Here is a 26105-nt window from a genome sequence, read left to right on the forward strand (position 1 = left end):
ATAGGCTATTGCTCTCACTTGTTTGTACCTTTTGCTAAGTCAAGCATTTAGAATGTAGAGTGCATATTGCGAAATTTCGCAACGTCAATAACGCATCGGCCTCTAAAAAACGCAAATTTTTTATTTTATTATTTTTTTTAACTCCGTTGCGAAAGGGCCCCCGCCGCCACCTTGCGGGGGGCCCCGGGATTTTGCGCTACGCCACTGGGTCAGGCGTAAGAGTAAAGTCGCCCCCATCATGATGATTGTAGAGGATGATGTGGATGACATCATCTCTGACTGATCTGAGTTCAGGAGATCCTGGAGGAGAGAGCACAGGCAGTCATTCACATATTCAATTAATCAGCTACAACTGTGGGCTAATCAACTGTGGGCTTTTTTTGTGTTGCTTTTGCTTAGACTGGCCTCTAGTGGCGAATCTTGTGAACTGCATGCAATACCTAAGACAACACTGACCGAACGAACGCTGACTGATGCAAAGCGTCATAAAACAGACAGTAAAAACAGATAATACAAATGTATGTTGAACCATATTGTGTGCATCCAACCTACTATACATAACTGCAACTGACAGAAAATGTACTTCAATGAAATGTATAATAAGTTATAATTTTGTGTGAAATAATATGGTGCAAGCAAAGCTGATACTTTGCTTTGCAAAGCTGGTCTTAATGTGAATGAAATTCCAACTAAGCAAGATTGTATACTTCTGTATGAATATAATAATCCTCATAATATTGTATATGACATACTTTGTGCCTACGGAACACAGGGCTGAAATGAATATTACATTTATTTTGTAAAAATAAATAAAAAATAATTATAATAGACGTTTATTTGCATTTCCCTCTATCGTTGTCTGAGAATCCTGATATCAAATGTAATAATGCCAATGTAAGGTAGTGTCAACTAAGATCACATCAACATTGTTTTAATGTATACAAATGGGTTAGGTTTAGGGTGGAGGTATTAAATAGAGTATAGATGAGTTAGGTTTAGGGTGGAGGTATTAAATAGAGTAAGATGGGTTAGGTTTAGGGTGGAGGTATTAAATACAGTAAGATGAGTTAGGTTTAGGGTGGAGGTATTAAATACAGTAAGATGGGTTAGGTTTAGGGTGGAGGTATTAAATAGAGTAAGATGGGTTAGGTTTAGGGTGGAGGTATTAAATAGAGTCAGATGAGTTAGGTTTAGAGATCAACAGATCAATGAGATACGCTGCATGGCAGTAGTGTCTGGTGGAGTTGGGGGTGGGGGTTTAGTTCTGATCAACTCCAGAGGCACAGAGACAACTGGACAACTGTCACTCTTTGACACAAGTTGGCACGTTGATAGAAGGATATTAACCAGAAGACCACAACCATGAGGCAACGCTGTGCTCTTAAACATGGGATACTCAAGGAATTCCTGGCCGAATTTCTGGGGACTTTCGTCTTGGTTGTAAGTACTGTTTCATATTTCTGAATGCATTCACATTTAGCCTACTGTATTGTATGTAACTGGCAATACAAGTTGTATTTAGCGATTATATTTGGAATTTCACAGAGGCTAGATGTGACCAATGGTATTCTGGTGAATGTGGTTAACTTTGTCTGTCCAGCCCTGGACTAACACTCTCTCCTCCTCTCCATGTCTGTCTCAGCTGTTTGGCTGTGGGTCTATTGCTCAGACCACCCTAAGTCGTAACTCCCTGGGTGAGCCTCTCACCATCCACATTGGCTTCTCTCTGGGACTGATGCTGGCAGTATATGTGGCTGGTGGAGTGTCAGGTAAAACACTTTTGTTCAGTAATTTCACTCTCCATCTGAAAGGTGTGGGCAAATTTGCTCCCTCTAAAAATGTGCCTAGTGGATTTGTGTGGGACTATATTTAGTTTTTATATTTGAATGCTTCATTTAGCCCTGTATTGAGTTAGCAAAATAGATAATCATATAAATAATTTAGGTTTACTGTAAGATAATTGTGTTTTGATGCAGACCAAGCCTCAAAACAGGTTGCAAATAGTTTAGAACGGCATTTTTGCAGGTTAGGTTAGGTTATGGCATTAAAGCTTGGATGAGCAATATTATGTAATGAATGGATTGTTTTGCAGCATGGTGAGATCAATTCCTCTTTAAATTGAAATTGAACTCATATAAATCAATGGGGCGTGCCATCTCAATTCCAATAATAGTCACATGCATGTGTTAAGTAACATAACATGTTATCATGTGCTCATCAGCATTTTGTAGAGCTGAATAGATAACTACCCCTAACCCTAACCCAATAGAACTATCTCTTCTATGTGTAATATCAAACCTCAAAAACAACTACACCATTTAAATTAGGAGCCTTTCAAATGAACTTGTTACTGTACAAACAACCACTGCAAAGTCACATTGAAGTGTGGGACATTTGTTTGATGATAATGATCCGAGGCCTGTTGATTATTCTTCACCAGTGTTCCAGTTAACGGAAGATGATCCAGGGATCTAGAGTAACACTGCGTGACGTTAGAATTATACGGTTCTATCTCCATTTTTGGTCAAAATTTAGTTTTTTTACATAATCTGATCCATTAGGTGCTTATTAATGCCTGTGTGGTGCTATTTTTTAAATGTTGACATTTTTGAGTTAGTAATTAATAAAATACTAAGGTTCCATCTCACAAAACATAATGGAATGTGAAAACTTTGACGCTCAATATCTCTGAACTACCCTGAACGGAGATAGAACCGTATAATTCTAAACTCACGACTGGCATTCACATTGAGTAACAGAGAGTGTCTCTGACAACAAGACAACTCCCTGGTCCCTGGTTCAGTGATATGTCACCTCACACTCCAGACTCAGGCAGGAGAACGTGCCACATCCAGTGAATCTGAACTGGCAATTGATTTCTCCCCCCTAGTGAGGGAAGTGGCAGCCTCATTGAGGTCATCCATACCCCTAGGCAGCGAACAGCCTACCAACTCCATCGATCTCAGGCAATGGCCTGATCTCTGACAGGCACCGAACCCAGCAACCAGCACTGCTCATCTGGTAGTCAGTGGGCCTGCGTCAACTATATCTAATTCATTAGACATGCAATATTTTAGATTTCTGAATTGCTTGAGTGAGAGATTGAGATTTTGAGATTGAGAATGTTTATTTTGGTCCCTTATACAATTCACAATACACATAAAAAAAGATGTACACAGTCACAATGCGTACCAGGACCAAAAAGGTGCAGGCTGAAGCCATGGCTTATTGCGCCTACCCTTTTTACATGCATGTTTTCTTTCCCCATGAGTGCATAATCAAAAACAACAACAACAAAATTTCACTTGCGCATCTTAACAGAAAACTCAAAAGTACCAAACAAAAAACGATATTAATGCGCCTACCCTTTTTACATGAGTGGTTTTCCCCTTATAAGTGCATAATCTTGCTGACCACCGACACAGATACATGGCTGCATTATTCATATTTAAAAGCGAACACATCAATACATGGAGTGATACTGTAACCTCTAAACTCTAACCATGTTATAGATACCCTCGTACAGTACAGTAACTATAGCCCTAGGCTACAGGACTATGTTTAGACTTTTCCATAGGCTTGTTTTGAATTGACTCACTATAGCTGACATTAGCTTTTTCTCTCAGTAAGAGAAAAGGTCATGTTTATAAAGCACCTCTGCTCCGCCCAAGCTGCGGTTCATCTCTGCTCTCTACTGCTCTCTCGTAAATCTTCACTTAATGATGGAGAGGCCATCTTTTCAGCCCTCCCCACCCCCAACGCCCCTCTCTCACTCTCTGCTTTTGTCCTCCACCTCCAGGGGCCCACGTGAACCCGGCTGTGTCCCTGGCCATGGTCATTCTGGGCAAACTGAAATTCTACAAGTTCCCGGTTTATGTCCTTGCTCAGTTCCTTGGGGCTTTTACTGGAGCTGCCGCAGTCTTTGCGTTGTATTATGGTGAGTTGTGGTGTAATATGGTTGTATTATGGTGAGTTGTGGTGTAATATGGTTGTATTATGGTGAGTTGTGGTGTAATATGGTTGTATTATGGTGAGTTGTGGTGTATTATGGTTGTATTGTGGCATTTTTACAGCACATTCTGCCGTTGTACTGTAGTCAACGCTGTGCTTACTGCAGAGTTGTTGACTAAATGGCGTATTGAACCGTCGCGGCAGATTGGGAGAGATGTTTATGCCCAAGGCCTCTGTGGTTTATGTTTGAGATCCCATCGGGTCACTGAGTCAATTCTTTCCCCTTGCATTTACACTGGAACAGCAAACACACAATGCTGATATTGCTTTTTCTTAACTTTGGGAATCTAGTTGAGAATCTCATTTTCTAATGGAAATGGTTGTTTCTGTCTATAGATGCGTTCATGGACTTCACCAGTGGCATTTTATCAGTGACTGGGATCAACGCCACGGCTCACATCTTCGCTTCCTATCCTGCGAGGAACCTGACCATCCGGGGCGGCTTAGTAGACCAGGTGAGACAGACAGGCGTCAGGGGTCATGACCCCTCTGCTGCCCCAGTCTGCACTATCCAATGACTGAGTGTGAGACACGGTGTGTAACTGGTGCAGTAGACAATTTGGGGGAAATGTGGCTAATGCAACATTGATTGTCCTACTTCCTCATTCCACATCCTCCTCATTAGCTGAGTTTTGGGTCTGATGACCTATTTTCTGATATTCACATGATGTTCAACTCACTTAACACCCTTTTTTTCTCCTCCTTTTCCTTTTTTCCCTCTGTCAGTCGTGATGGTGTCTGCTCTTTAGAACAGCTTGTGGTGCAGCAGGGATCAGTTAGAAACACATTTAAGTGCTCCCATGAGATGTTAAATGAAGGCCAACAAACATCAAGAATGAGATATCCGACTTTGTTTCTAATCATCCTGGAATGCAAATAGTCTGATGACTTTGGGCCCAGTATTTCAAAACTTTTGAATCTGGATGAGAATGATTCAGATTTTGTTTTGGCTATTCAGGATCAGTCGCGCTGGCTGATTTCCCCAATAACCACTACAGATCTGCCAGACGGATCTGATCCTTGATCCCCCAAAAAAGAAATCTGGATCATTCTGATCTTTTGTTTTCCTTTTTTAAATTTTTTTTAATCTATTTTTAAATACTGATAACACCTGATGTTATTCATGGTAACGTCCCTTCTATCTCAATTCTAAGAAAGGAGAACATGATGAATACTGATTGAGTTGAGTTCACATGTCATGTTCACCTACTGGATTTGAGTGTCTAGAAAAGCGCTATAATAAGTCTAATGTATTATTATTATTATTATTATTATTATTATTATTATTATTATTATTATTATTATTATTATTACTGTACCTCAGGTGTTTGGAACAGGGATGTTGGTCCTGGGCATTCTGGCCATCATCGATGGGAAGAACATTGGAGCTCCGAGCGGGATGGAGCCCATGGCCATAGGTCTGACCGTCATGGCCATCGCCGTGTCTATGGGTCTGAACTGTGGCTACCCCCTCAACCCTGCCCGGGACCTGGGACCGCGGATCTTCACTGCCGTGGCGGGATGGGGCCTGGATGTCTTCACGTAACTAAACAACAACAGCACTGTAGACTACTAGAGTCTGTGTCTCAGCACATTTGTGACACAGTCTGATCATTTGGTCCTCATGTCGGGATCCGATGTAATGATCAGACTTTTCTTTCGAAACACATGAATCCATTTTCGCGTTGTTGAAAATCAGTCAACTAGCTAGTCAACTAACACAGCTTGTTTTGTGAGCCTGCTAACAGTGTAAAGTAGTGTTCTAGTTAACTAGGTAGCAGTGGGGATTACTCACCCCATCCATTATGTTGCAGTATTTTGGCTTGACTAGTGGGTTTGTGTTGTGATTCGTATTTCTGTATTTCCGTAGTTCCGTGTTTCAGAAGAAAAGTCTGAACATTTTGATTGGTTGCCGACATGCGGACCAATTGATCAGACTGTGTCACATATGTCCCTCTCTGGCATTCTTTGGTTATTTGGTGATGTTATGGGCAAGAACATGAGGAGATACCACAGTGTTTCAGATGTGTGTTTTTTAAATGGATTGGTGTATTATACAGTATGACACCACATGCATTCATCACCAGGGGAAGCTCCTGGAGGTAGAAACCGGAGAACGGGCTGTGTGTTTGATACTATTCTTCATTGCTTTTACAATGAGCCTGAACTCTGATTTCGACCTCCACCGGCCTCCAATGTTCATCCCATGCAGTTGATGTCCTGAAATGATCTGATGTCGTCAGCAACAGTTAACAACAATAGCAGCCTGCATGAGTGCCAGCCGATTGGCTTACGGCCCACTCTAATGAGTTACAGCGTGGCTGTCTGGGTATTGGTTAATCTGTTCACTGCCAGCTTCGACTCGGATACAAAAAACACCCACTAGGAACTTACACTAGGAAAAATCTACATTTTCATTTTTTGGCATTTAGCAGACGCCTTTATCCAAAGCGGCTCAAAACAGATACATTTGTCTCAGTAACTGAGTCATCTATCCATCAGTCATCATAAGAAAAAAATAAATCAATGCTAGCACCAGGGAACATTGGCAGTACCAATGCTAGAAGAAGGAATTTTATTAATTTATTTACAGTGGAGAAACTTTAGTGGGGATGAAGAGGTCTAAAACTGATAGAAGATTTAGAGCCAAAATTTGTATACGTATTAATATTCTTTTAGCACTGTGTGTTGTCTTAGGGTTGTGTTTGGACCTGTCTGTATATATGTGTGTGTGTGTGTGTGTGTCCAGCACCGCAGGCTACTGGTGGTGGATCCCTGTCGCTGGGCCCATGCTGGGGGGTGTGGTCGGGGCCGTCGTCTACTACCTGTTCATCGAGCTGCACCACACGAAGACAGAGAAGCCCCACGAGGAGTTGGAAGAGGAGGCTGAGGAAGAGGAGGATGAGGAAGAGGAGGATGAGGATGAGGACAACAGTCTGAAGGACAAATACGAGATGATCACTATGAGCTAGAGAGCTTCACTTTAAAGGACTAAAAAAAGAATGTCGGCCTGATACAGCGGTGATGTTTAAGTCAATCAGGAGAGGAGTGTCCAAACCCCGTCCCGTCTCAGGACAGGCTTGCTCTGCTCTCTCAGTGTGTGCTGTCATTGTGGAAGCCCTGTGGTAGAGGGAGGAGGGCGTCACAACCAGAACATGTCATATATCTCTAGTTAAGTGCTCTAGTTAAGTGCTCTAGTTAAGTGCTCTAGTTAAGTACTCTAGTTAAGTGCCGTGTCTCAGTGGCTGTTAGTAATGAAGCCCTCTTAGCCCACTGCTGATAGCGAACGTTAGAGCTGCTGATTTGAGAGTCAAACTACAGGGATTATGATTCTAAGGACAGGCCCAAAATAGTCAAGTTTTGAAATGATGTGCTTTGTGTACCGTAGCAATGCGTGAGTTTAGAATGATAAGGTTCTATCTCCGTTTAGGGTAGTTCAGAGATATTGAGCGTCAAAGTTTTTACATTCCATTATGTTTTGTGAGATGGAACCTTTGTATTTTATTAATTTCTAACTAAAAAATCCACCTAATGGATCAGATTATGTAAAAAACTAATTTTTGACCAAAAATGGAGATAGAACCTTATAATTCTAACGTCACAAATGTGTAAAACCACTGAAAAAAGCGTGCTTTCTGTACAGGTATGTACGTATGTAATATTCCATAATAAGATTCCACCCACCTGGACTATACCCCTGCCATGTAGATTTTGTGAGGTTCACACAGCCTTGTAACCAAGCCCCATATGTTCCTTTTCTTATGATTTTTAGTCTGAGTAATATTTGTGTTAGAAATGCAACAAAAGTGATAGCTTCAATGTAGGCGTAGCAAAGTTGACCATACACTTCTTTATACTGCTAACTTGCAACATGCATAACTTTGCATTGCTAACTATCTTGTGAAAAGAGACCCAGACTGTTATCTAGTGGACATTTGATAAACATCAAACTTGGCAATAACTATTACGTTTCATTTTTTTCTAAATGTAGGTACTTTAATCTGTTGTATGATGTGATATTCTTATATGTATTTCCGGTGCTTGTTTGTTCTGTATTCCTTTTTGCATTTTGTACATTCTCTCCAAGCATTTGCAATGTGAGGAATAATATTCCTGTTTGTGTCACAGAATCTCATAATTCAGTTAATGATTAAAAAGGTAAGAATGTTTCTCTCACTGTATACATAACACTGAGTGCTATGCTGCCTCAATCCCAGTCCTTTCTTCTCTCATAACACAGAGCAAACACACTGTTTGTGTCACAGAATCTCATAACTCAGTTAATGATTAAAAAGGTAAGAATGTGTCTTGTATCTCTCACTGTATACATAACACTGAGTTGTAGCTGCCTCAAACCTATTCCTTTCTTAAGGAGCAAACACAGAGCAAACACACTGGTGGTAGGTGGTATTCTTGTTGCTTAGTAGCACTCGCATGCGGATGCCCTTGAACATTCAATGAGTCAGGATTCACACTAGGTACGTCTTAACGACTCCTGTTTTGCAATGTAAAGGATTTGTTTTGCTCCTGTAATACTATAATAATAATGTGAAATGTACAGGAAGCATTGACAACTGGTAAGTAACATGTTGTGTGTTACTCATTCGATTTAGGTCGTAGCTGCAGGTTGTAGAACAGAGCATGAGGTAAAGATTGAAGGTCGATTATTTCTTCACTCTAGCCATTCAACTGCGCGTCACTTCAAATATATGCCACATAAACATGTTTTGTTATCACTTTATTACTAAGCAAACACTTGCTGTCACACTAGAGTGCCTTTGTCCTTCTGCAACGTGGAACTCTGAGGATGTCTGGCTTCAACCTGAGGATGTCTGACTTCAACCTGAGGACGTCTGACTTCAACCTGAGGACGTCTGACTTCAACCTGAGGACGTCTGACTTCAACCTGAGGACGTCTGACTTCAACCTGAGGAGAACTCGTGCCGTTGCAAGTGGATCCACAGTTGCAGAGCAGAGAGACTCAGAGAGAGTTCAAACGCAGCTGAATGACACACCACTGTCTCACTGTAAGAGAGCATACCTGTTGTCCTGTGGAGAGTCCGTCCGCACCCCAGCGGTAGTATTGCTGTCTGGTCAACCTGGGGGCCGTGGATGTGGATGTGGGCAAACCCAGACAAGGCCTGAAGGGCCTACTAAGATGCATGAAACTGCAGAAGCAGCATGGCTGTGCAGACAACGGAGATCTAACAGATGGGAGATAGTAGCGTTGAGACCTGGATTGCTAGTCACTGTATACTCCACATACACAAGGGGAGGCTAGTGGAGGTAGATACCCGTCTTCATTCTGTTTCATGATTTACAATGATCCTGTCCTCCTCATATTCCTCATATCCTCTCTCTCTCTCTCTCTCTCTCTCTCTGTATATATATATATATATGTTTCCATGTATATCAATGAATGTGTGTACACAGAGTTCTGGTATTCAATTCCATTCATTACAATGAGCCCGTCCTCCGATTTCTACCTCCACCAGCCTCCACGGATTGGACTGTATGAGTATGTGGATGATGTACTGTATATTTGTATTGTGTGAGCTCGTTCCCTGTGAACAAATAAATACCCTGCTAGGAAAACAAATGAACTTTAGCTGAATCAACAGCAACATGTTCACAGCATCTCTGAGCTCCGACAGCGGGAGGCTCCTCCTGCTCCTGAGCATTGGGGACCCGGTGGTCTTAATTCTCCCTGGGAGGGGTGGGGGGGGTGGGGGGGGTGCTCTCTGGGACAGCAGGCAGATGGGGCCAGAGCTCCCATCTACTCACGAGCTGTTTTTTTTTTTTCTTTCACATGAATGTTTTTTATTGAAGAACGAATGAAAATCATACAATGGACACTAAAACAATATTTTCTTGCCATTTTTCTATTTTTTAAAACAAAACACCCTCCCCGTCCCACCCCCCATCCAATCCCACCCGCTCAGCAGCAGTTCTACTGAGGTGTCAGATGCACTCAGCTCCCTCCAGGGTGGATCCTCTCCCATTCCTCCCATTCCATTTAGAAGAACCGGTCAACTTCTCAACCAACAGTACCAGGGAGAAACACCCCCGTCCCTACCCAGGGTTCCCACACCTTCTGAAACATCACATTCAAGCACCTTTCAAGGACTTTCAAGACTCAATTCCCTCAAGTTCAAGGACCCAACACGGCATAGTTTGAGACAGATCTAGATAAGTAAGTAAGTAAGTAAAGCTTTATTTATATAGCACCTTTCATACAAGAAATGCAGCTCGACTTCTGGTGGCGCGCGAACAGAGATGGCAGCCTGATAACAGAGCTCCGGTGTCAGCCTTAAATTACCCCTAATTCAAGATATTTTATGCACTCGAATTGATATATATCAACGTAATGATGGAGGGGGACAAATATAAGAGAAAGGGTACTGGGGTTCGAAAGCCATCTGAGAGAGTAACTGAGAAAGACGGAGCAGCTAGCAACAGAGCTAACGTTACCCCGACGGAACAAGATGGAGGCTTGAGAGAGAATGAAACGCTGGACTCGATTCGTAAAGTGGTGAGCGAAGCAGTGGCGAAGCTACCAGGGTGGCAAGGGGTGGCAGCTGCCACCCTTGAAAAAAGTCCTGCCACCCCAGTTACACAGACCAACTGATATAATTTGTTGTATTATTATTATTTGATCTTTATCTTTATTTTTAATCAGAATTTAGTGTAAAATCCCCAAATTTCCAAGTTTGAAAAATAAACTCACTGTCTGTTCCACCCCTCCGTCTCGAAATGGTTGCACCCTTTTTCACGTGAGAGATTTGAGTTTGCCGGCTGAGCTGTCTCTCTGGTGCTGTGCCGTGTGGAGCCTGTTCAGGTAATGTTGGATCAAATGTAGATTACCTTAAACACGAACTGCAGCAGATTAGAAGATTGTTGGATCAACAAGCAACAAATGGAAGTCCCTCCAGTTTAATGGAATTAGTTAATTTCTTGGATCCATACAAGACGGTTTTCTTGGAGATGTTCAGATTATCTAAAATAACTGTATTATTGCCGGTCACCAGTGCAGCATGTGAGAGGAGTTTTTCAACTCTTAAAATAATAAAGAATCACCTGCGCTCTACCCTGGCAGAGAATAGATTAACAAGTATTGCAGTTCTCAGCATTGAGTCTAAACGTGCAAAAGCTCTGAATTTGGATGAGTTTGTGAAGCGATTTGCTGCACAGCATAGCAATCGTCGCATTCAGCTTTTGTAAATTAATTTATTTGTATTATTTTTTTTATTTTATTTTTTAATAGCAGATTTTGTGGCAAGTTTATTTGTATAGCACTTATACAACAGGGGCAATTCAAAGTGCTTTACATTATTTAAAAATACAGCAAGAGGAGCATAGTAAGAAAATAAAAAGTACAATGAATAAAAGCAAATATAAGAAGTAAATAGATAAAACATTTAATAAGACAATAGTTAATGGAAAAAATACATTGATAGAAGTGTTTGTGTTTTTAGCTTAGATTTAAATATTTTAAGGTTTGGGCCTGTTTGATTTCTTCAGGGAGTTTGTTCCAGGAGCATGCAGCAGCGTGATTGAAAGCTGCTGAACTGTGTTTTGTTTTTACTCTTGGAATGATTAGCTGATTAGTCTTAGCTGACCTTAGGGACCTTGCGGGAATATAGGGTGGGAGGAGATCTGATATGTATTTTGGTCCAAGACCATTTTGTGATTTGTATGTAATTAGGAGGATTTTGAATTCAATTCTCTGAGAGACTGGTAGCCAGTGCAGGGATCTCAGGATTGGTGTAATGTGTTCAAAGTTCTTTGTTTTTGTTAGGACCCTAGCAGCGGTGTTTTGGATGAGCTGCAATTTACGAACAGCTCCTTTAGATAGGCCTGTTAGTAGACTACAATACTCAAGTCTATTCCAAACAAATGCATGGATGAGTTTTTCAAGGTCTTGCTTGGACATGAAACCTCTCATTCTTGTTTGTTCTGACGATCAAGTTCAGTGCGCATTGTTCATGTTCCTTGTTTATTGTCTCAGAATGAAAGAGATAATAAAATGTTTTTTTCTCCCACAAACCTATGTCTTTGTAATAATTTACTGGATGAGAGAGAAACCTGTACACATACACACTGGTGTGCACACACTAGTTCTATGTAGAACAGGCTGTAAGGGATGATACATATACATAAATGTAAGACATTAAGCTAGCCACTTATCAAAATGATGGCCACACTAAAATATCTGCTTGCCACCCCTTTGCCACCCCATGTATAAATCTCTAGAATCGCCACTGGAGCGAAGTCGTGAATGCGGGTATGACAACTTGGCAAGCTGAATTGAAAAAGGACTTTTCCGAATTCCTCACGGATTTCCGAGAGGACATTAAGAAACAAATGGATGAACTCACGACAGGAGTGAACCAGCAAATCCAAGACGTGATAGGCCGAGTGGAGGGGGCGGAGGAGCGCGTGGGGCAGATGGAGGACGGTGTGGCTGAAATGGAGCGGTGGGACATTGGTGTCAAGGATGCCCTCACCCAGTTACTTGGTAATCAGCGGGCGTTGCAAGATAAAGTGTCTGACTTGGAAGGGAGGTCTAGACGCAACAACATCAGGATCTACGGCATCCCAGAGGACTCGGAGGGTACCTCCGTAGCAGCGTTTGTTGAAAAACTGATAAAGTCAGAATTGGGAGGTGATCTTGACTGTGACCTGGGGATAGAGCGTGCCCACCGTGCCTTGGCGCCCAGACCACCCGGAGGAGCTCCACCGCGATCCATGGTCATCAAGTTCCTCCAGTTTACAGTGAAAGAAAAGGTCCTCTATACCGCCTGGAAAAAGCAACCCACTTACCAAAACAAACGTGTTTTTTTCGACCATGATTATGCGACGGACGTGCAGAACAAAAGGAAGGAATATATACCCATCAAGAAGGCGCTTAAGGAGAGGGGAATACGCTTCCAGACCCCGCTGGCTAGAATGCGTGTCTTTTTTGATACAGGCACCGTCATGTATAACAGCGCGACACAAGCAGCAGAGGACCTGCGGAGACGGGGATTCATCTTGGACGGAGCTGTTCGCGGGACCAAGGACAAGGGCATAACGGAGGAAACGCTGACTCGACTTCTACCGTGGGAAACAACCGAGCCCCGGAGGGGTGGAGCCCAGAACCAACATCAGCAGCAAGTCCGGGAGAGATTGAAGCAGTTTCGTCGGGGCGATGTGGATTCTACAGCAGATAATGAGTGAGTGATTCACTTCAGCCCAGAGACTCTTATTATTATTTTTTCAAGATGTTAACATAGGCTGACACCGACAGTTCATAGACAGTCACTAGACTCTTTTTTTTCCTTCAGCCTATTCGGTCATTGACCAAGAGCCACATCTTTTTTATTTTTTATTTTTGCAACAGAGGGGCCCCACTTAGTGGCCAGCACCCCTCATTACCAAAGGTGATATGTCACCTTTTCCTTTGGAAGTCCAGTTCAGTGTTCAGTACTATTTTTGTGTATTTCATTGTTCATTGTTCATTTTTCAGTACTATGTTTGTGTATTTCATTGTACATTGTTCATTATTCAGTACTATTTTTGTGTATTTTATTTCATTGTTCATTTTTCGAGGTCAGGGATGTTACAAGAGCAAGGTTTGACACAACGTAATGCATTATCAACATTATAACATACTTTCATTGAATGTAAATGGCTTAAATAGTCCAAGCAAAAGAAGTAAGATGATAGCCAAAATAAAAAGGGAGAGAGTAAATATAGTGTTTTGGCAGGAAACTCACCTTTCTGTCACTGAACATGAAAAACTAAAGAAAATGGGGTTTAGGAACACTTTTTTTTCATCATATAAAAATGGGGAAAAAAGGGGCGTCGCTATATTGATTTCAAATTCAGTTCGGTTTGAACTCATATCGGAACTAAATGATAGGGAGGGCAGGTTTGTTATGATAAAGGGGAAAATAGATGAGAAAGAGGTGACATTGTTTAATGTTTACGCCCCCCCGGGTAGTGATTTATCGTTTTTTAGAAAGGTATTTGATTTGATCGTATCAGAGACTCGCGGGACCCTTATCTGTGCCGGAGACTTTAATATACTTCTTAACCCTTTGTTAGACACGACTAATAAGAAAAGAAAGCGGACTTCTACTGAAAAACTAATAAACGAGGTACTTAACGACCTGGGATTAGCTGATGTATGGCGCTCTAAACATGGGTCCACCCCAGGATACACTTATTACTCTGCACGACACACAGCTTATTCAAGACTAGACTATGTGTTTATGTATAATAGGGATCTGCACAGGTTGACAGACTGTAGAATAGGCCAGAGGGACCTCTCAGATCACTCTGGGGTCTATCTAACTTTACATTTAGATGGTAGACAGAGGAAGACACTGTGGCGGCTAAATACGGGTATGTTAAATGATCCCACCTTTAGAACCTCCATGGAGACAGATCTAGGGACATACTTACAGGACAACGATAATGGGGAAGTGAACCCTGGTATATTGTGGGATGCAGCCAAAGCAGTCCTCAGGGGGAAGATAATAGCCAGGATGGCTATGTTGAAAAAGTTAAAAAATAAAAGATTATCAGACCTGCAGGATAAATTGAGAGACCTGGAACAAACGCATGTGGTTAACAAAGAGCGCTCTACAATACACCAGATTAGGGCTGTCAAGCAGGAAATCGATAAAATACTTAGTGAGGAAGTAGAGAAAAACATAAGGTTTATGAAACAAAGATATTATGAGGCAGGGCCCAAAGCAGCAAAATTGCTGGCTTGGCGGCTTAAAAAACAACAGGCAGAAAACACTATTCATAAGATCAGACACCCTGTTACGAATAAGGTTACCAGTAGTCTGGAAGGTATACAAAAAGCATTTGAAACTTATTATAAATCTTTATATTCCCAGTCGGATCAGGCTGATAGACAAACAATAGTTGCATTTCTGAATAATTTAGACCTCCCGACTATTGGAAAAGAAATTAATTCTAAACTTATCTCACCAATAACAAAAGAGGAAATAGATAAAGCTATCTCAAGTCTGAACACTAATAAGTCACCTGGCACAGATGGGTTCCCCCCAGAGTGGTACAAGTCTATGAGAGAACACCTACTCCCCTTGTTAGAGACATGCTTTAACCATGTTCTTAAGGGAGGCTCCCCGCCCCCTTCTTGGAGGGAGGCCTTCATATCAGTTATACCTAAGGAAGGGAAGGATAAGATGGATTGTAAAGGATATAGGCCCATCAGTGTTTTAAACAGCGACTACAAGCTTTATGCTACCATTTTAACGAAGAGGATGGAAACAGCAATGCCTCTGTTAATAGATGAAGATCAGACAGGATTCATAAAGAACAGACAAGCCCAGGATAATATAAGGAGAGCTCTGCATGTGATTGAGAAGATTAATAAGGAAAAAGTTAGTGCCGTTATTCTTAGTTTGGACGCTGAAAAAGCTTTTGATTCAGTAGGGTGGGAATTTTTATACTTAGTAATGAACAGATTTGGCTTTAGTGACGATTTTATACGCTGTATTCAAGCACTTTACTCTTCTCCTACTGCAAGGATAAAGGTCAATGGTAGTCTTTCTAACTCTATAACTCTGCAACGGGGCTGTAGGCAGGGCTGTCCGGCCAGTCCCAGTCTCTTTAGCTTATTCATTGAACCTCTGGCTCAGGCAATACGACAGGAGACGGGACTGAAGGGTATACCTATAGGGGATATGGAGTACAAGATAGGTCTATACGCGGATGATGTGCTAGTCACAATCAAGGATCCAGGTTCGGGGCTGCCCCTGTTGATGAATATGTTGGACACGTATGGGGAGTATTCGGGGTATAGGCTCAACGTGCATAAAACTCAGGTCATGACATTCAATTATACCCCCTCACTGGAACTCTCTGCAAAGTATAATCTTTGTTGGGACTTGTCACATATCAGATACTTGGGAGTAAACTTACCCAAAGATCTGTCACAGCTTTTTGATATTAACTATAATTCTATTAGTAAAAAGATATATAGTGATCTTCGTGGGTGGGCCCTGCTCCCTCTTGACTTTGGCGGCAGAATCAGGACAGTCAAAATGAATATTCTCCCTAGATTACTGTATCTTTTCATATCACTCCCAGTAGAAATCCCTCTGAAACAATTTAGAGAATGGAACAAACATATTTCACGATTCATTTGGGATAAAAAGAGACCTAGGGTGAGATTTTCCACTCTTCTGCTGCCGCGGGGGAGTGGGGGCATGGCCCTCCCATCTTTAAGGGATTATTATTTGTCAGCACAATTGAGACCCCTTGTATATTGGTGTAATCCTTCATACGAAGCCAGGTGGAAGACTATAGAGTTGTCACTAATAGATGCACCCGTGCAGGCGTTGCTTGGCTGTGCCGGCAGGGAAAAAGAACTATTGCAGACAACGAGCCAATGGGTTAACTTATCACTTAAGGTCTGGGTAGAAGTGGTTAAACGTTTCCAACTCCAAAAAGAGATCAAACTGCTTAGATGGCCGGCATATGATCCTGATTTTATGCCGGCATCACAAGATGGTAGATATAGGCGATGGGCCTGTTTAGGTATCACCTCCTTATGCAAGATAGTTAAGCAACGGGAGCTTGCCTGTTTTGATGATTTATGTCAAACATATGGGTTGGATAGGACAGACTTTTTCAGGTATTTACAGCTCCGTGATTACTTTTGTAAAGAGGTAAAAGGTTCTAATCCACGAGATCCATCCATGGTTGTTAATATTTTTATTGAGGCTTATAACTCAGGAAACACTAAAGGCCTCATAAGTAGGTTGTATCAGGGCATTATGTCATTGAATAAGGTCACGACAGACTATGTGAGACAGCGATGGGAAAAGGACCTGGACTTGGAAATATCAGAGGACATGTGGTTGAATGCATGGGAGGTACAGTCATCCTCCACCAACTCCCTAACCTGGAGAGACTTTTGTTGGAAAAACTTAATTCGCTTTTTTATCACCCCTAAACAAAAGTCTAAACAAACTGGTACTGAGCTTGGTTGCTGGAGGGAATGTGGAGAGACCATGGTTGATCACGGACATGTTTTCTGGTCTTGTCCTCCTATCCAGACATTTTGGATGGAAGTTGCAAAGATCATTTCAAGAACCCTGGGGTTTAGCATTAGTATGTCTTTTACATCTTTTTATCTTGGACTCATCCCTGATGAGCTAAGCAGAAATGATACCTACCTCCTAAAAATGTTACTGGTGGCAGGTAAAAAGGCCATCACAAAATGTTGGCTTCAGAAAAGCTGTCCTACTGTCGGTCTCTTTGTTAAAACAGTTGAACATTTGCATTTAATGGAACAAATGACCTTCTCTTTAAGGCTTCAGAAAGAGTTGGGGGAAAAACGATGGGAAAAATGGTGCGATTATTTAGCCAATGAAGATGGCGATTCTTTGTACTGATTGTATGTTTATATGCTGTATTTGCTGACCCCATGACCTTGTGTATGTATGTATGTTTTTTCTTTTTCTGCTGTTGATGTTTGTTGTACATAAAATGTGGAAAAAAAAAAAAAGTATAAAAAAAAAAAAAAAAAAAATGCAGCTCAAAGTGCTTTATAAGATAATAATTTATATAATTGGAACTATCCACTCACAGACAGGCTTGAATGTGTGAACACTAGATGGTCTCTTGCCTTCTCTACCACAGCACAGCAAAACTATATATTGTGAAATATGTGTCAAGTTAAGCAATACAGACTTATTTACTAGTTGATAAATTAAGTAAAAACATTTTTAGTATATATATTATTCTTTTTTGGAGAGAGAGAGAGAGAGAGAGAGAGAGAGAGAGAGAGAGAGAGAGAGAGAGAGAGAGAGAGAGAGAGAGAGAGAGAGAGAGAGAGAGAGAGGGAATTCAAGCACTTTCAATGACCCATGTCTATTTTCAAAAACTTTCAAGGATTTCAAGGACCTGTGGGAACCCTGCCTATCTCTCAGTGTGTGTACAGGCAGGGTTTGGGAGGATCCCCAGAGAACATACATGTAGATAACAACAGGGGAAAGCTACATTACCTTACCTGAACTTCTGGAGAGAAAGAAATGACTTGTTTTCTTCCTTTCTCTAGCACTGAGACTGCCTGATGGTACTACCTTTGTTCTTATCAAAGGTTTTACTCATGATGACTGAGATTGTAGTATACTACAGTTGATTCACTTGCTTCAGACAAATGTACTTATTCTAAGTCACTTTGGATAGTCCCATCTGCTAAATGGCTTAAACGTAATGGAATGTCGGAGGAAGTCTGCTCTGACTCTCCTGCTGAGACCTCACATGACTCCATCTGAGCAGGGTTGCCAGATGGGATTGGCAATTTACAGCCTAACCAGTCTATAACCGCTAAATCCAGTAGCCCATTCGGCGGTAACCCACCCCATCTGGCAACCCTGCATCTGAGACCTCACCTGACCCCATCTGTGACCTCACCTGACCCCATCTGTGACCTCATCTGTGACCTCACCTGACCACATCTGTGACCTCATCTGTGACCTCACCTGACCACATCTGTGACTTCATCTGTGACCTCACCTGACCACATCTGTGACCTCACCTGACCTCATCTGTGACCTCACCTGACCACATCTGTGACCTCACCTGACCCCACTTGTGACCTCATCTGTGACCTCACCTGACCCCACCTGTGACCTCACCTGACCCCACCTGTGACCTCATCTGTATCCAGAATGATTCACCAAGCTGAAAACATTTCACAAACATACAAACAAACCAAAGAAATAGTGAATCACGGTCCAGTTTATTTTGAGTCTTTTAATTAATGCATTTCAAGTACTCCAAAAATTACATCTCTTTGCACAATACATTTTTGTTTTGTTTTTTTAGTAAAAATGTTCAAAGTGAACAAAAATTTGAGATACTGTATAAAACACAGTGAACATTAAAATCAGACAGTAGTATTACTTTTTAATCTTGTGTTCTTTCGGCCTACATCACCTACAACATTTCAACTCAATTTGGACATTTCAGTGCACGTTTATCTAAAAACCTTTTACCAAGACTACAAAATTAAAATTAAAATAAATTTACAGGCATTATTCTTCAACTCTTCTAACCCAAACCATGCCACAGGATAACGAAGACAAAAATGAGAATGAGACATTAAGTCCATCACACTGAACTGTTTAACCGTTGATGATGGTGGAGAAAAAAGTATCATAAACAAACCCCATTTCAACTACCACATAAGAACATAAATAACTTAGAAGAGAGGGAGGTTTTTTTGTCTTGTATGAACATCTCTGAACAACATTTTCTCTGGAATTAGAATACAAAAAAAGAACAGACGTATCAAAATGTAATTTTTTATCTTCAAATGAAACGCAAATTCTCCGATTACTGTACAAGTTTACACGGACATAGTCTGGACTAGCCTTGTATACGCTATCCTGTAACATGACTTCACAACCGCTGTGTTTACTACAGAAAATATCCAGGATGACTTTTGCGACCTCCAATCTCCCAATTCTTCAGCATTGTGAATGAACGTTTCAATGTGAGACAGACAAGCGCCCTAGGTCCCCTACAGAGCCTGTGTGTGTGTCTATGAGAGAGAGAGAGTGTGTGTGTGTGTATGAGAGAGAGAGTTTGAGTGTGAGTGTGTGTGTCAAAGAGAGAGTGTGTGTGTGTGTGTATGAGAGAGAGAGTTTGAGTGTGAGTGTGTGTGTGTCAAAGAGAGAGTGTGTGTGTGTGTGTGTATGAGAGAGAGAGTTTGAGTGTGAGTGTGTGTGTGTGTGTGTGTGTGCACATGGCAGCCATGACACGTGTATGGAAAGCAAATGGGACTTGACCGCTATTAAATCCACATGATCGATTTTCTAAATCAGATCAAATCTATTTGCTTTGTAGAAGAGGTGGAGGAAGAAATCACCTTTAGTCTCACTACCAGTCTCATTACCACAGTCTCACTACCACAGTCCCACTACCACAGTCCCACTACCACAGTCCCACTACCACCACAGCCCCATCTAGTCCAAACCTGAGACTCGTCTAGTGCATGGCTTTAAGAAACCTTCCAGGCTCTTCCTGCATGATTAAGACTCAAACATGGTTCATAAGTGACCACCTGTGCCAAGACATTTATGGCACTCTCATGATGTAGAGGCCCACACCCATCAGCTCTGTAGGGGAAACAGTCCAGTAGCAGAGCAGGCATCTGCACGCACGCGCACACACACACGCACGCGCACTGGATAGAAGATCAATGTATGGGGATGTAGAAAGAAAACATGTTCCAAATGCTACTCTCCCTAGACGTGGTTATTAGTGTAGATTGAATATGCCATCGCAGTAAATCACTCATTGTCTTTTCTGTCCATTATAAGACCAGCAATACAACCAGCTGTCATAGGAATGGCGACAAATATTACAGACCTTTGTCAATTCACGGTAGTCACATTTAATTCAAGTGTCTGCATGCCTACATTGAAAATGGTCAAAAACTGACTTAACTGATCTGAAAAATATGATCTGAAAAAGAACAATATGATATCATTTCACTTGTTTTTTTTTGCTTCTTTTCTTTTTTTTTCTTTTTTAACACATCATTATTGGAAGTAATTTTTCAAAAAATGTTGTTCTCACGCTCACGTAAACCTAGCACTGTGACAATAATACACTCTCTGTTCTAAAGTAAGTTCTAAGCCCTGCCTTCAAGTTCCCTTACTCAAACGTCATCACTGACCCGTCAACTGTGACAGGCAAAGTAAGTTAGTGGTTATTCATTCTTCAGCATCAAACATATCAGAAAACAGAAACCGGGACAATTAAAACGTGTGTAAAACTACGGTGACGTTCCCTTTTCCTTTCCCTGGACCCTACTACCCCTAAACTGTTACATCATGTGATCAGGACATGAGGTTAGTAAAAAATACCAGATGAAAGAGAAGAGAGTACGAACATCCTCAAGGTCAGAAGTGGGATATGGTGACCTTGGAGTTCAATGTCCAGATCTAGCTACCTAAACACCATCCTCAGATCAATGTCCAGATCTAGCTACCTAAACACCATCCTCAGATCAATGTCCAGATCTAGCTACCTAACACCATCCTCAGATCTTCCATCCGATCTGACGACTGCCGTGAAGGAGAACTCGATTGACATCGAATCCCCCGACTTTTTTTTTTAACCGGTCCACAGAACTCATCCTCCGCAGATACCTTCATTTGTGTGTGTGTTTGAGTCCTGAGAGTACTAACCAAAAAACAGTAAAGAATCATACAATTTACAGTAGAAGAAATAGTTTGTTTTCACTTATGATACACTTAAATCTGTACAGGTCACATGCAGAAGGGTTGGTCTGCATGAGAGAGAGGGAGGAGGAGAGAGGAGAGAGAGAGAGAGAGAAGAGCCTGTGTCTTTTTTAGCCGTTTTGAAAAAACGAATCATCCACAAGTGCAGCAAATCTCCGAACCGAGTGTCTCTCACCTTTCCTGGCTAAAGAATGGCAAGAAGAAAAAGCACAGACAATTTCACCAGCAGCCACGGGCTTTCGTGTCACTCGAGAGGGACTTTTGCAATCGGAAAAAAAAGAAAAAACACATCACAGAAAGGGTACTAAAAGCTACACATGATTCCTTTACTCCTTGGCACTCCTTTTTGAAAAGAAAAGAGAGAGGGGGGAAAAAAACATGGAAGGGGGGGGGGGGGGAAAGATGCCAGACCGCCAGACCGCACTGCATTTGGAAAATGGCTGAGTCCACTCCACGGAGAGAGAGAGAGAGAGAGAGAAAGAGAAAGAGAGTCTCGTCCCCGGGACTGGAGGGATGAAGACAGCGGCAGCTCTAGCAAGTGCTCCGGCGGTCAGTGTTCTTCTCTTTTTCACACGTCTGTCTGTCTGTCTGTCTTGTCTGTTTGCAGGATGGAGGGTAATGATGGATGATTAACGACTGGTTTTTTAGGCTAATCTTTGGATGGAGTTACGTTTTGTTTTCTTTTTCCTTCCCACGGTTAGGTTAGGCACAAGGAGGAGCCGAAGGTGATCTGAAGACAAGCCGCCGCCTGGTTGGTTCTTTCTCAGTGTCGCATCTGGCCCATCTGGTAGTTGTCCCTCTCGCGGGGCTGGCGGTGGTGCCTCTGGGGCTGCTGCTGGGCCTGTCTCTGGGGCTGCTGCCCCCCCCGGCCCCCCCCGCCCCCGTGCTGGTGGGAGTGGGGGTGCTGGGCCTGGTGCTGGACCTGGGAGTTGGCCTGCCGTTCCTGCTGGGCTCGCCTCCGCTTCAGAGTACCTGGACCAGGAGGAGAGGGGGGGCATAGTGGTGGTGTAAGTAAGTAAGTAAGTGAAATGTATTTATACAGCACCTTTCCCAGACCAAGGGTCTGGTGGTTGAATGAATGAATGAATGAATCGTTATTCCGAACATGATAAAAAAAAATATATAAAAAAATTAAATAAAAATACAGGTATCACTGTTGGAAAGGGAGTAGGATGAAGCCAAAGCTTATCATGTCCTACCCCTATCCCTCACTTCCAAGTGAGAGCAATAATACTTAAATGATATAATCCATTACTTAATACATAAATTACAGTATCCACAGTACTGATAATTTTCCGTTCTTAATACTGAAGCACAAAATAAATAAATAACAAACATCAGTATCCGCAATGTAATACAAAAGAAAAAGACAAAGAAAACCACAGCTGAGAATCCTGTCTGGTTAGGTCAACCTGCAACATTTCGGTCATCTCGTCTCCCACGTACGTTTCTGATCGCATCGTATGCGGTCAGTGTCAGAGTCACATCGTCAGTGAGGCTGACATGGATTTAAAACGTATCGTACGTTCCTCAAATGCTCTATGTCTATAAGGATGTGGCTAGTGGACCGAGGGAATGAGGATGTTATGCTGTATGTGATGTGTCTCTTGTGTATCAGTGGGAGGCTGGTGGAGGTCGAAATCAGGAGGACAGACTCGTTTGTGATGCGTGGAATGGATTGATGAAGAGTATCAAACACGCCTTTGATACCGTTTCTCGTTCCATGCATTACAATGAGCCCCGTCCTCTGATTTCTACCTCCACCTGCCTCCCCTGTTATGTACAACTGTATGTATGCTGCCTATGCTGCCAGGGCTGACTGAGAAAAAAAAATCAATGTGCTTAAATGGAGGATAAAAAAAGACAAAGACGACAAAATAAACCAATAAAGGAAATGAGGACCGTATGCGGTCAGTGCGCTTGTTTTTGTTTTCTAATGGATGGTGTGTGGGGAGGGTTGGGTGTGGGGGGGTTGCCTGTGGTGACTCACCCGGTAGTGGTTTGGGCGGGGGCAGCTTGGGGTTGCTGCTGGGGGTGTGGACGCTGCAGATCTTGATGAAGCCGGCCATCAGCATGATCAGGGCGATGCCCATCAGCAGCACCGCCCACCAGTGGGCCTACGGGCAAGAGAGGAGGAGAGAGAGAGATTCTACAACAGCCATGTTTGGATATTGGATTCTGATTGGCTAGCTAACAGTGGTAAATATCCCAACAACCCCTCAGTTCAGACCGCATTTCCAGTATCAATGAATGCGCCTCCCAATCAATCGGATTAAGAACACCTGTGCTGACCGACAACGCAATGGTTGATCTTGTTTATGGGACTATATTCTGTGGCGGAAGGATATATGTATTCTGAAACTATTAATGATTGTAAAATACATGAATCTTAATGTTACAACTGTGTATTTATTTTTTATATTATGTGGTGGCTGTTGTAGAAAAGCAATTGACCATTCGAGGGCGGGGGGGTTGTGGACTCATTTACCACTGGTACACATCCCCTGTACCAGTGGTAAATGAGTCCACAACCCCCGCCCTTGAATGGTAATTGCTTCCATTCAGAACACGTGGTGCACCCGAAAAAATCATTGGAATTCATGGAACTGTATGGGGGAATGGTATCAAACACACATGCTGGATACCGTTCCTCATTCCATTCATCCGCTGACGTACATCAAAGAGAGGCTTAATTGTGGCCCGGGGTGGTCCAGTGATCTAGCACCACGGCCTACAGTGCACACATATGCTCATGTCGGCGTGAGTTCAAATCCAACCCGTGCCCTGCTGATATAGCCTCTCCTCCTTACTTCCTGTCTTTCTCTTACTGTCTCTGTCCCCAGAAATACAAGAGAGACTGCCCTCCCTTCCAAATAAAAAAAGAAAACCATGAAAAAGAATAATTAATATCAATAAATAAATAGAGTCCTTAATGAGCCATGTAAGTAAGTAAGTCAAATGTATTTCTATAGCACCTATCCCAGACCAGGGGTCACAAAGTGCTTTCTATATACAAGAACAGAATAAAGGAGCAAAAAGTCATAGCAGGTTAAAAATGGGTTAACAAGTGAAAATAAGAACAAGTCACAAACAACAAGTGTACAACAATATTAACTGACACAGAAACACCAAAAGCCTGTCTATACAGGACAGTCTTTAGCTATTTTTTTTAAAAGCCTTTTAAAGTGTTTACTGGTGTTTACTGGTGTTTACTGGTGTTTACTGGTGTTTACCAACCGAGACCGCTGATCTTACGTACCACTATCCACTCTGATCTTACGTACCACTATCCACTCTGATCTTACGTACCACTATCCACTCTGCGATGTTCTCGTAGAGCTCGGGGTTGAAGATGGCCTTCTTTAGCCTGGCCAGGGGTCCGTCCGCGTCCACCAGGCGACACTTCATGAACACGTCACAGTAGCCCCGGAAGTCGTTGCAGGGCGAGCCCGCGGGCAGCGTGGTCACCTTCTTGTTGAAGAAGCGGGCCAGCTTCTCTGAGCCCGTAGAGCTGCAGGTGTTGGGGTTCACTGTGGAGGGGAGAGGCACAGCATCAGGGAGGCTGACATCAGAATCATAATAATAATCCTAATCATAATAATCCTAATAATAATAATAATAATAAGCATAATAATAATCATCATCATCATCCTTATAATAATAATAATAATAATACATTAGACTTATATAGCGCTTTTCTAGACACTCAAAGACGCTTTACAAACTGAAAAGATTGAGTAGTAATAATAAAAAGAATAAAAAAATAAATAAAAAGAAAGTATAGGGGTCTAATTAAGGTAGTGCTGGGGACACATGGGAAGGGGAGGGGGAGAGGGTTAACTGGTGAAGGCGAGCTTGAAGAGGTGGGTTTTGAGGGCCTGTTTAAATGTTGGGAGGGTGTTGGCCTGTCTGATGTGGTTGGGGAGGGCGTTCCAGAGGGACGGGACTGCGGCTGAAATGGCCCTATCACCCCAGGTCCGGAGCTTGGTCCTGGTGGTCTTGAGGTTGGTTTGGTCGTCAAACCAATGGATGGACATGGATTTTAAAAAGTATCATACGTTCCTCCAAATGCTATATGTCTATAAGGATGTGGCTAGTGGACCAAGGGAATGAGGATGTTATGTTGTATGCTGTGATGTGTCTCTTGTGTATCAGTGGGAGGCTGGTGGAGGTAGAAATCAGAGGACAGACTCGTTTGTGATGCGTGGAATGGATTGATGAAGAGTATCAAACACGCCTTTGATACCGTTTCTCATTCTGTGCATTACAATGAGCCCCGTCCTCTGATTTCTACCTCCACCAGCCTCCCCTGTTATGTACAACTGTATGTATGCTGCCAGGGATGACTTGAAAACAAATCTCATGAATGTGCTTAAATGGAGGATCGAAAGACATCAAAATAAATACATAAAGGAAATGAGGATAGGAGGTGTGAGAGGTGCCATGAGGGGGACAGGGAGGAGAGGGAGAAGAGGGGGGACAGGGAGGAGAGGGAGGACAGGGAGGAGAGGGAGGAGAGGGGGGAGAGGGAGGAGAGGGAGGACAGGGGGGACAGGGAGGAGAGGGAGGAGGGAGGAGAGGGGGGAGAGGGAGGACAGGGAGGAGAGGGAGGACAGGGAGGACAGGGGGGAGAGGGGGGACAGGGAGGACAGGGGGGAGAGGGGGGACAGGGAGGAGAGGGAGGAGAGGGGGACGAGAGGGAGGAGAGGGGGGAGAGGGGGGACAGGGAGGAGGGGGAGGAGAGGGGGACAGGGAGGAGAGGGAGGAGAGGGAGGACAGGGGGACGAGGAGGAGAGGGAGGAGAGGGAG

The 26105-nt window shown here is 42.7% G+C and overlaps 2 protein-coding genes across 3 annotated transcripts in view; one reads left to right on the forward strand and one right to left on the reverse strand.

Moving 5' to 3' along the window:
- Positions 1 to 1362: 1362 nt before the first annotated feature.
- aqp9a (aquaporin 9a) lies at positions 1363 to 6983 on the forward strand (the record flags this gene model as incomplete). Its single annotated transcript, XM_080544999.1, has 6 exons — positions 1363 to 1440; positions 1643 to 1769; positions 3800 to 3937; positions 4348 to 4466; positions 5336 to 5553; positions 6761 to 6983. 6 exons carry the CDS (start codon positions 1363 to 1365, stop codon positions 6981 to 6983), a joined length of 903 nt encoding a protein of 300 aa, XP_080401125.1.
- An 11817-nt stretch (positions 6984 to 18800) lies between these two features.
- The window catches only part of LOC308170237 (disintegrin and metalloproteinase domain-containing protein 10-like), a 25261-nt gene continuing 17956 nt past the window's right edge, over positions 18801 to 26105 (reverse strand). The window contains exons 13-16 of one of the 2 annotated variants that reach the window (XR_013937780.1): positions 24606 to 24826; positions 23287 to 23413; positions 21044 to 22268; positions 18801 to 21004 (exon numbers count right to left, since the gene is read on the reverse strand). Coding sequence is in view for 1 of the 2 variants with exons in the window: in XM_080545005.1 (XP_080401131.1) it covers positions 22060 to 22268; positions 23287 to 23413; positions 24606 to 24826 (557 nt within the window). In the remaining variant the exon portion in view is untranslated. Of the gene's footprint in view, positions 22269 to 23286; positions 23414 to 24605; positions 24827 to 26105 lie in introns of both variants that reach the window. The other variant, XM_080545005.1, reaches the window with a different exon arrangement.

Source organism: Nansenia antarctica (assembly GCF_963989245.1).
Source record: "Nansenia antarctica genome assembly, chromosome: 14".
Classification (NCBI taxonomy): domain Eukaryota; kingdom Metazoa; phylum Chordata; class Actinopteri; order Argentiniformes; family Microstomatidae; genus Nansenia; species Nansenia antarctica.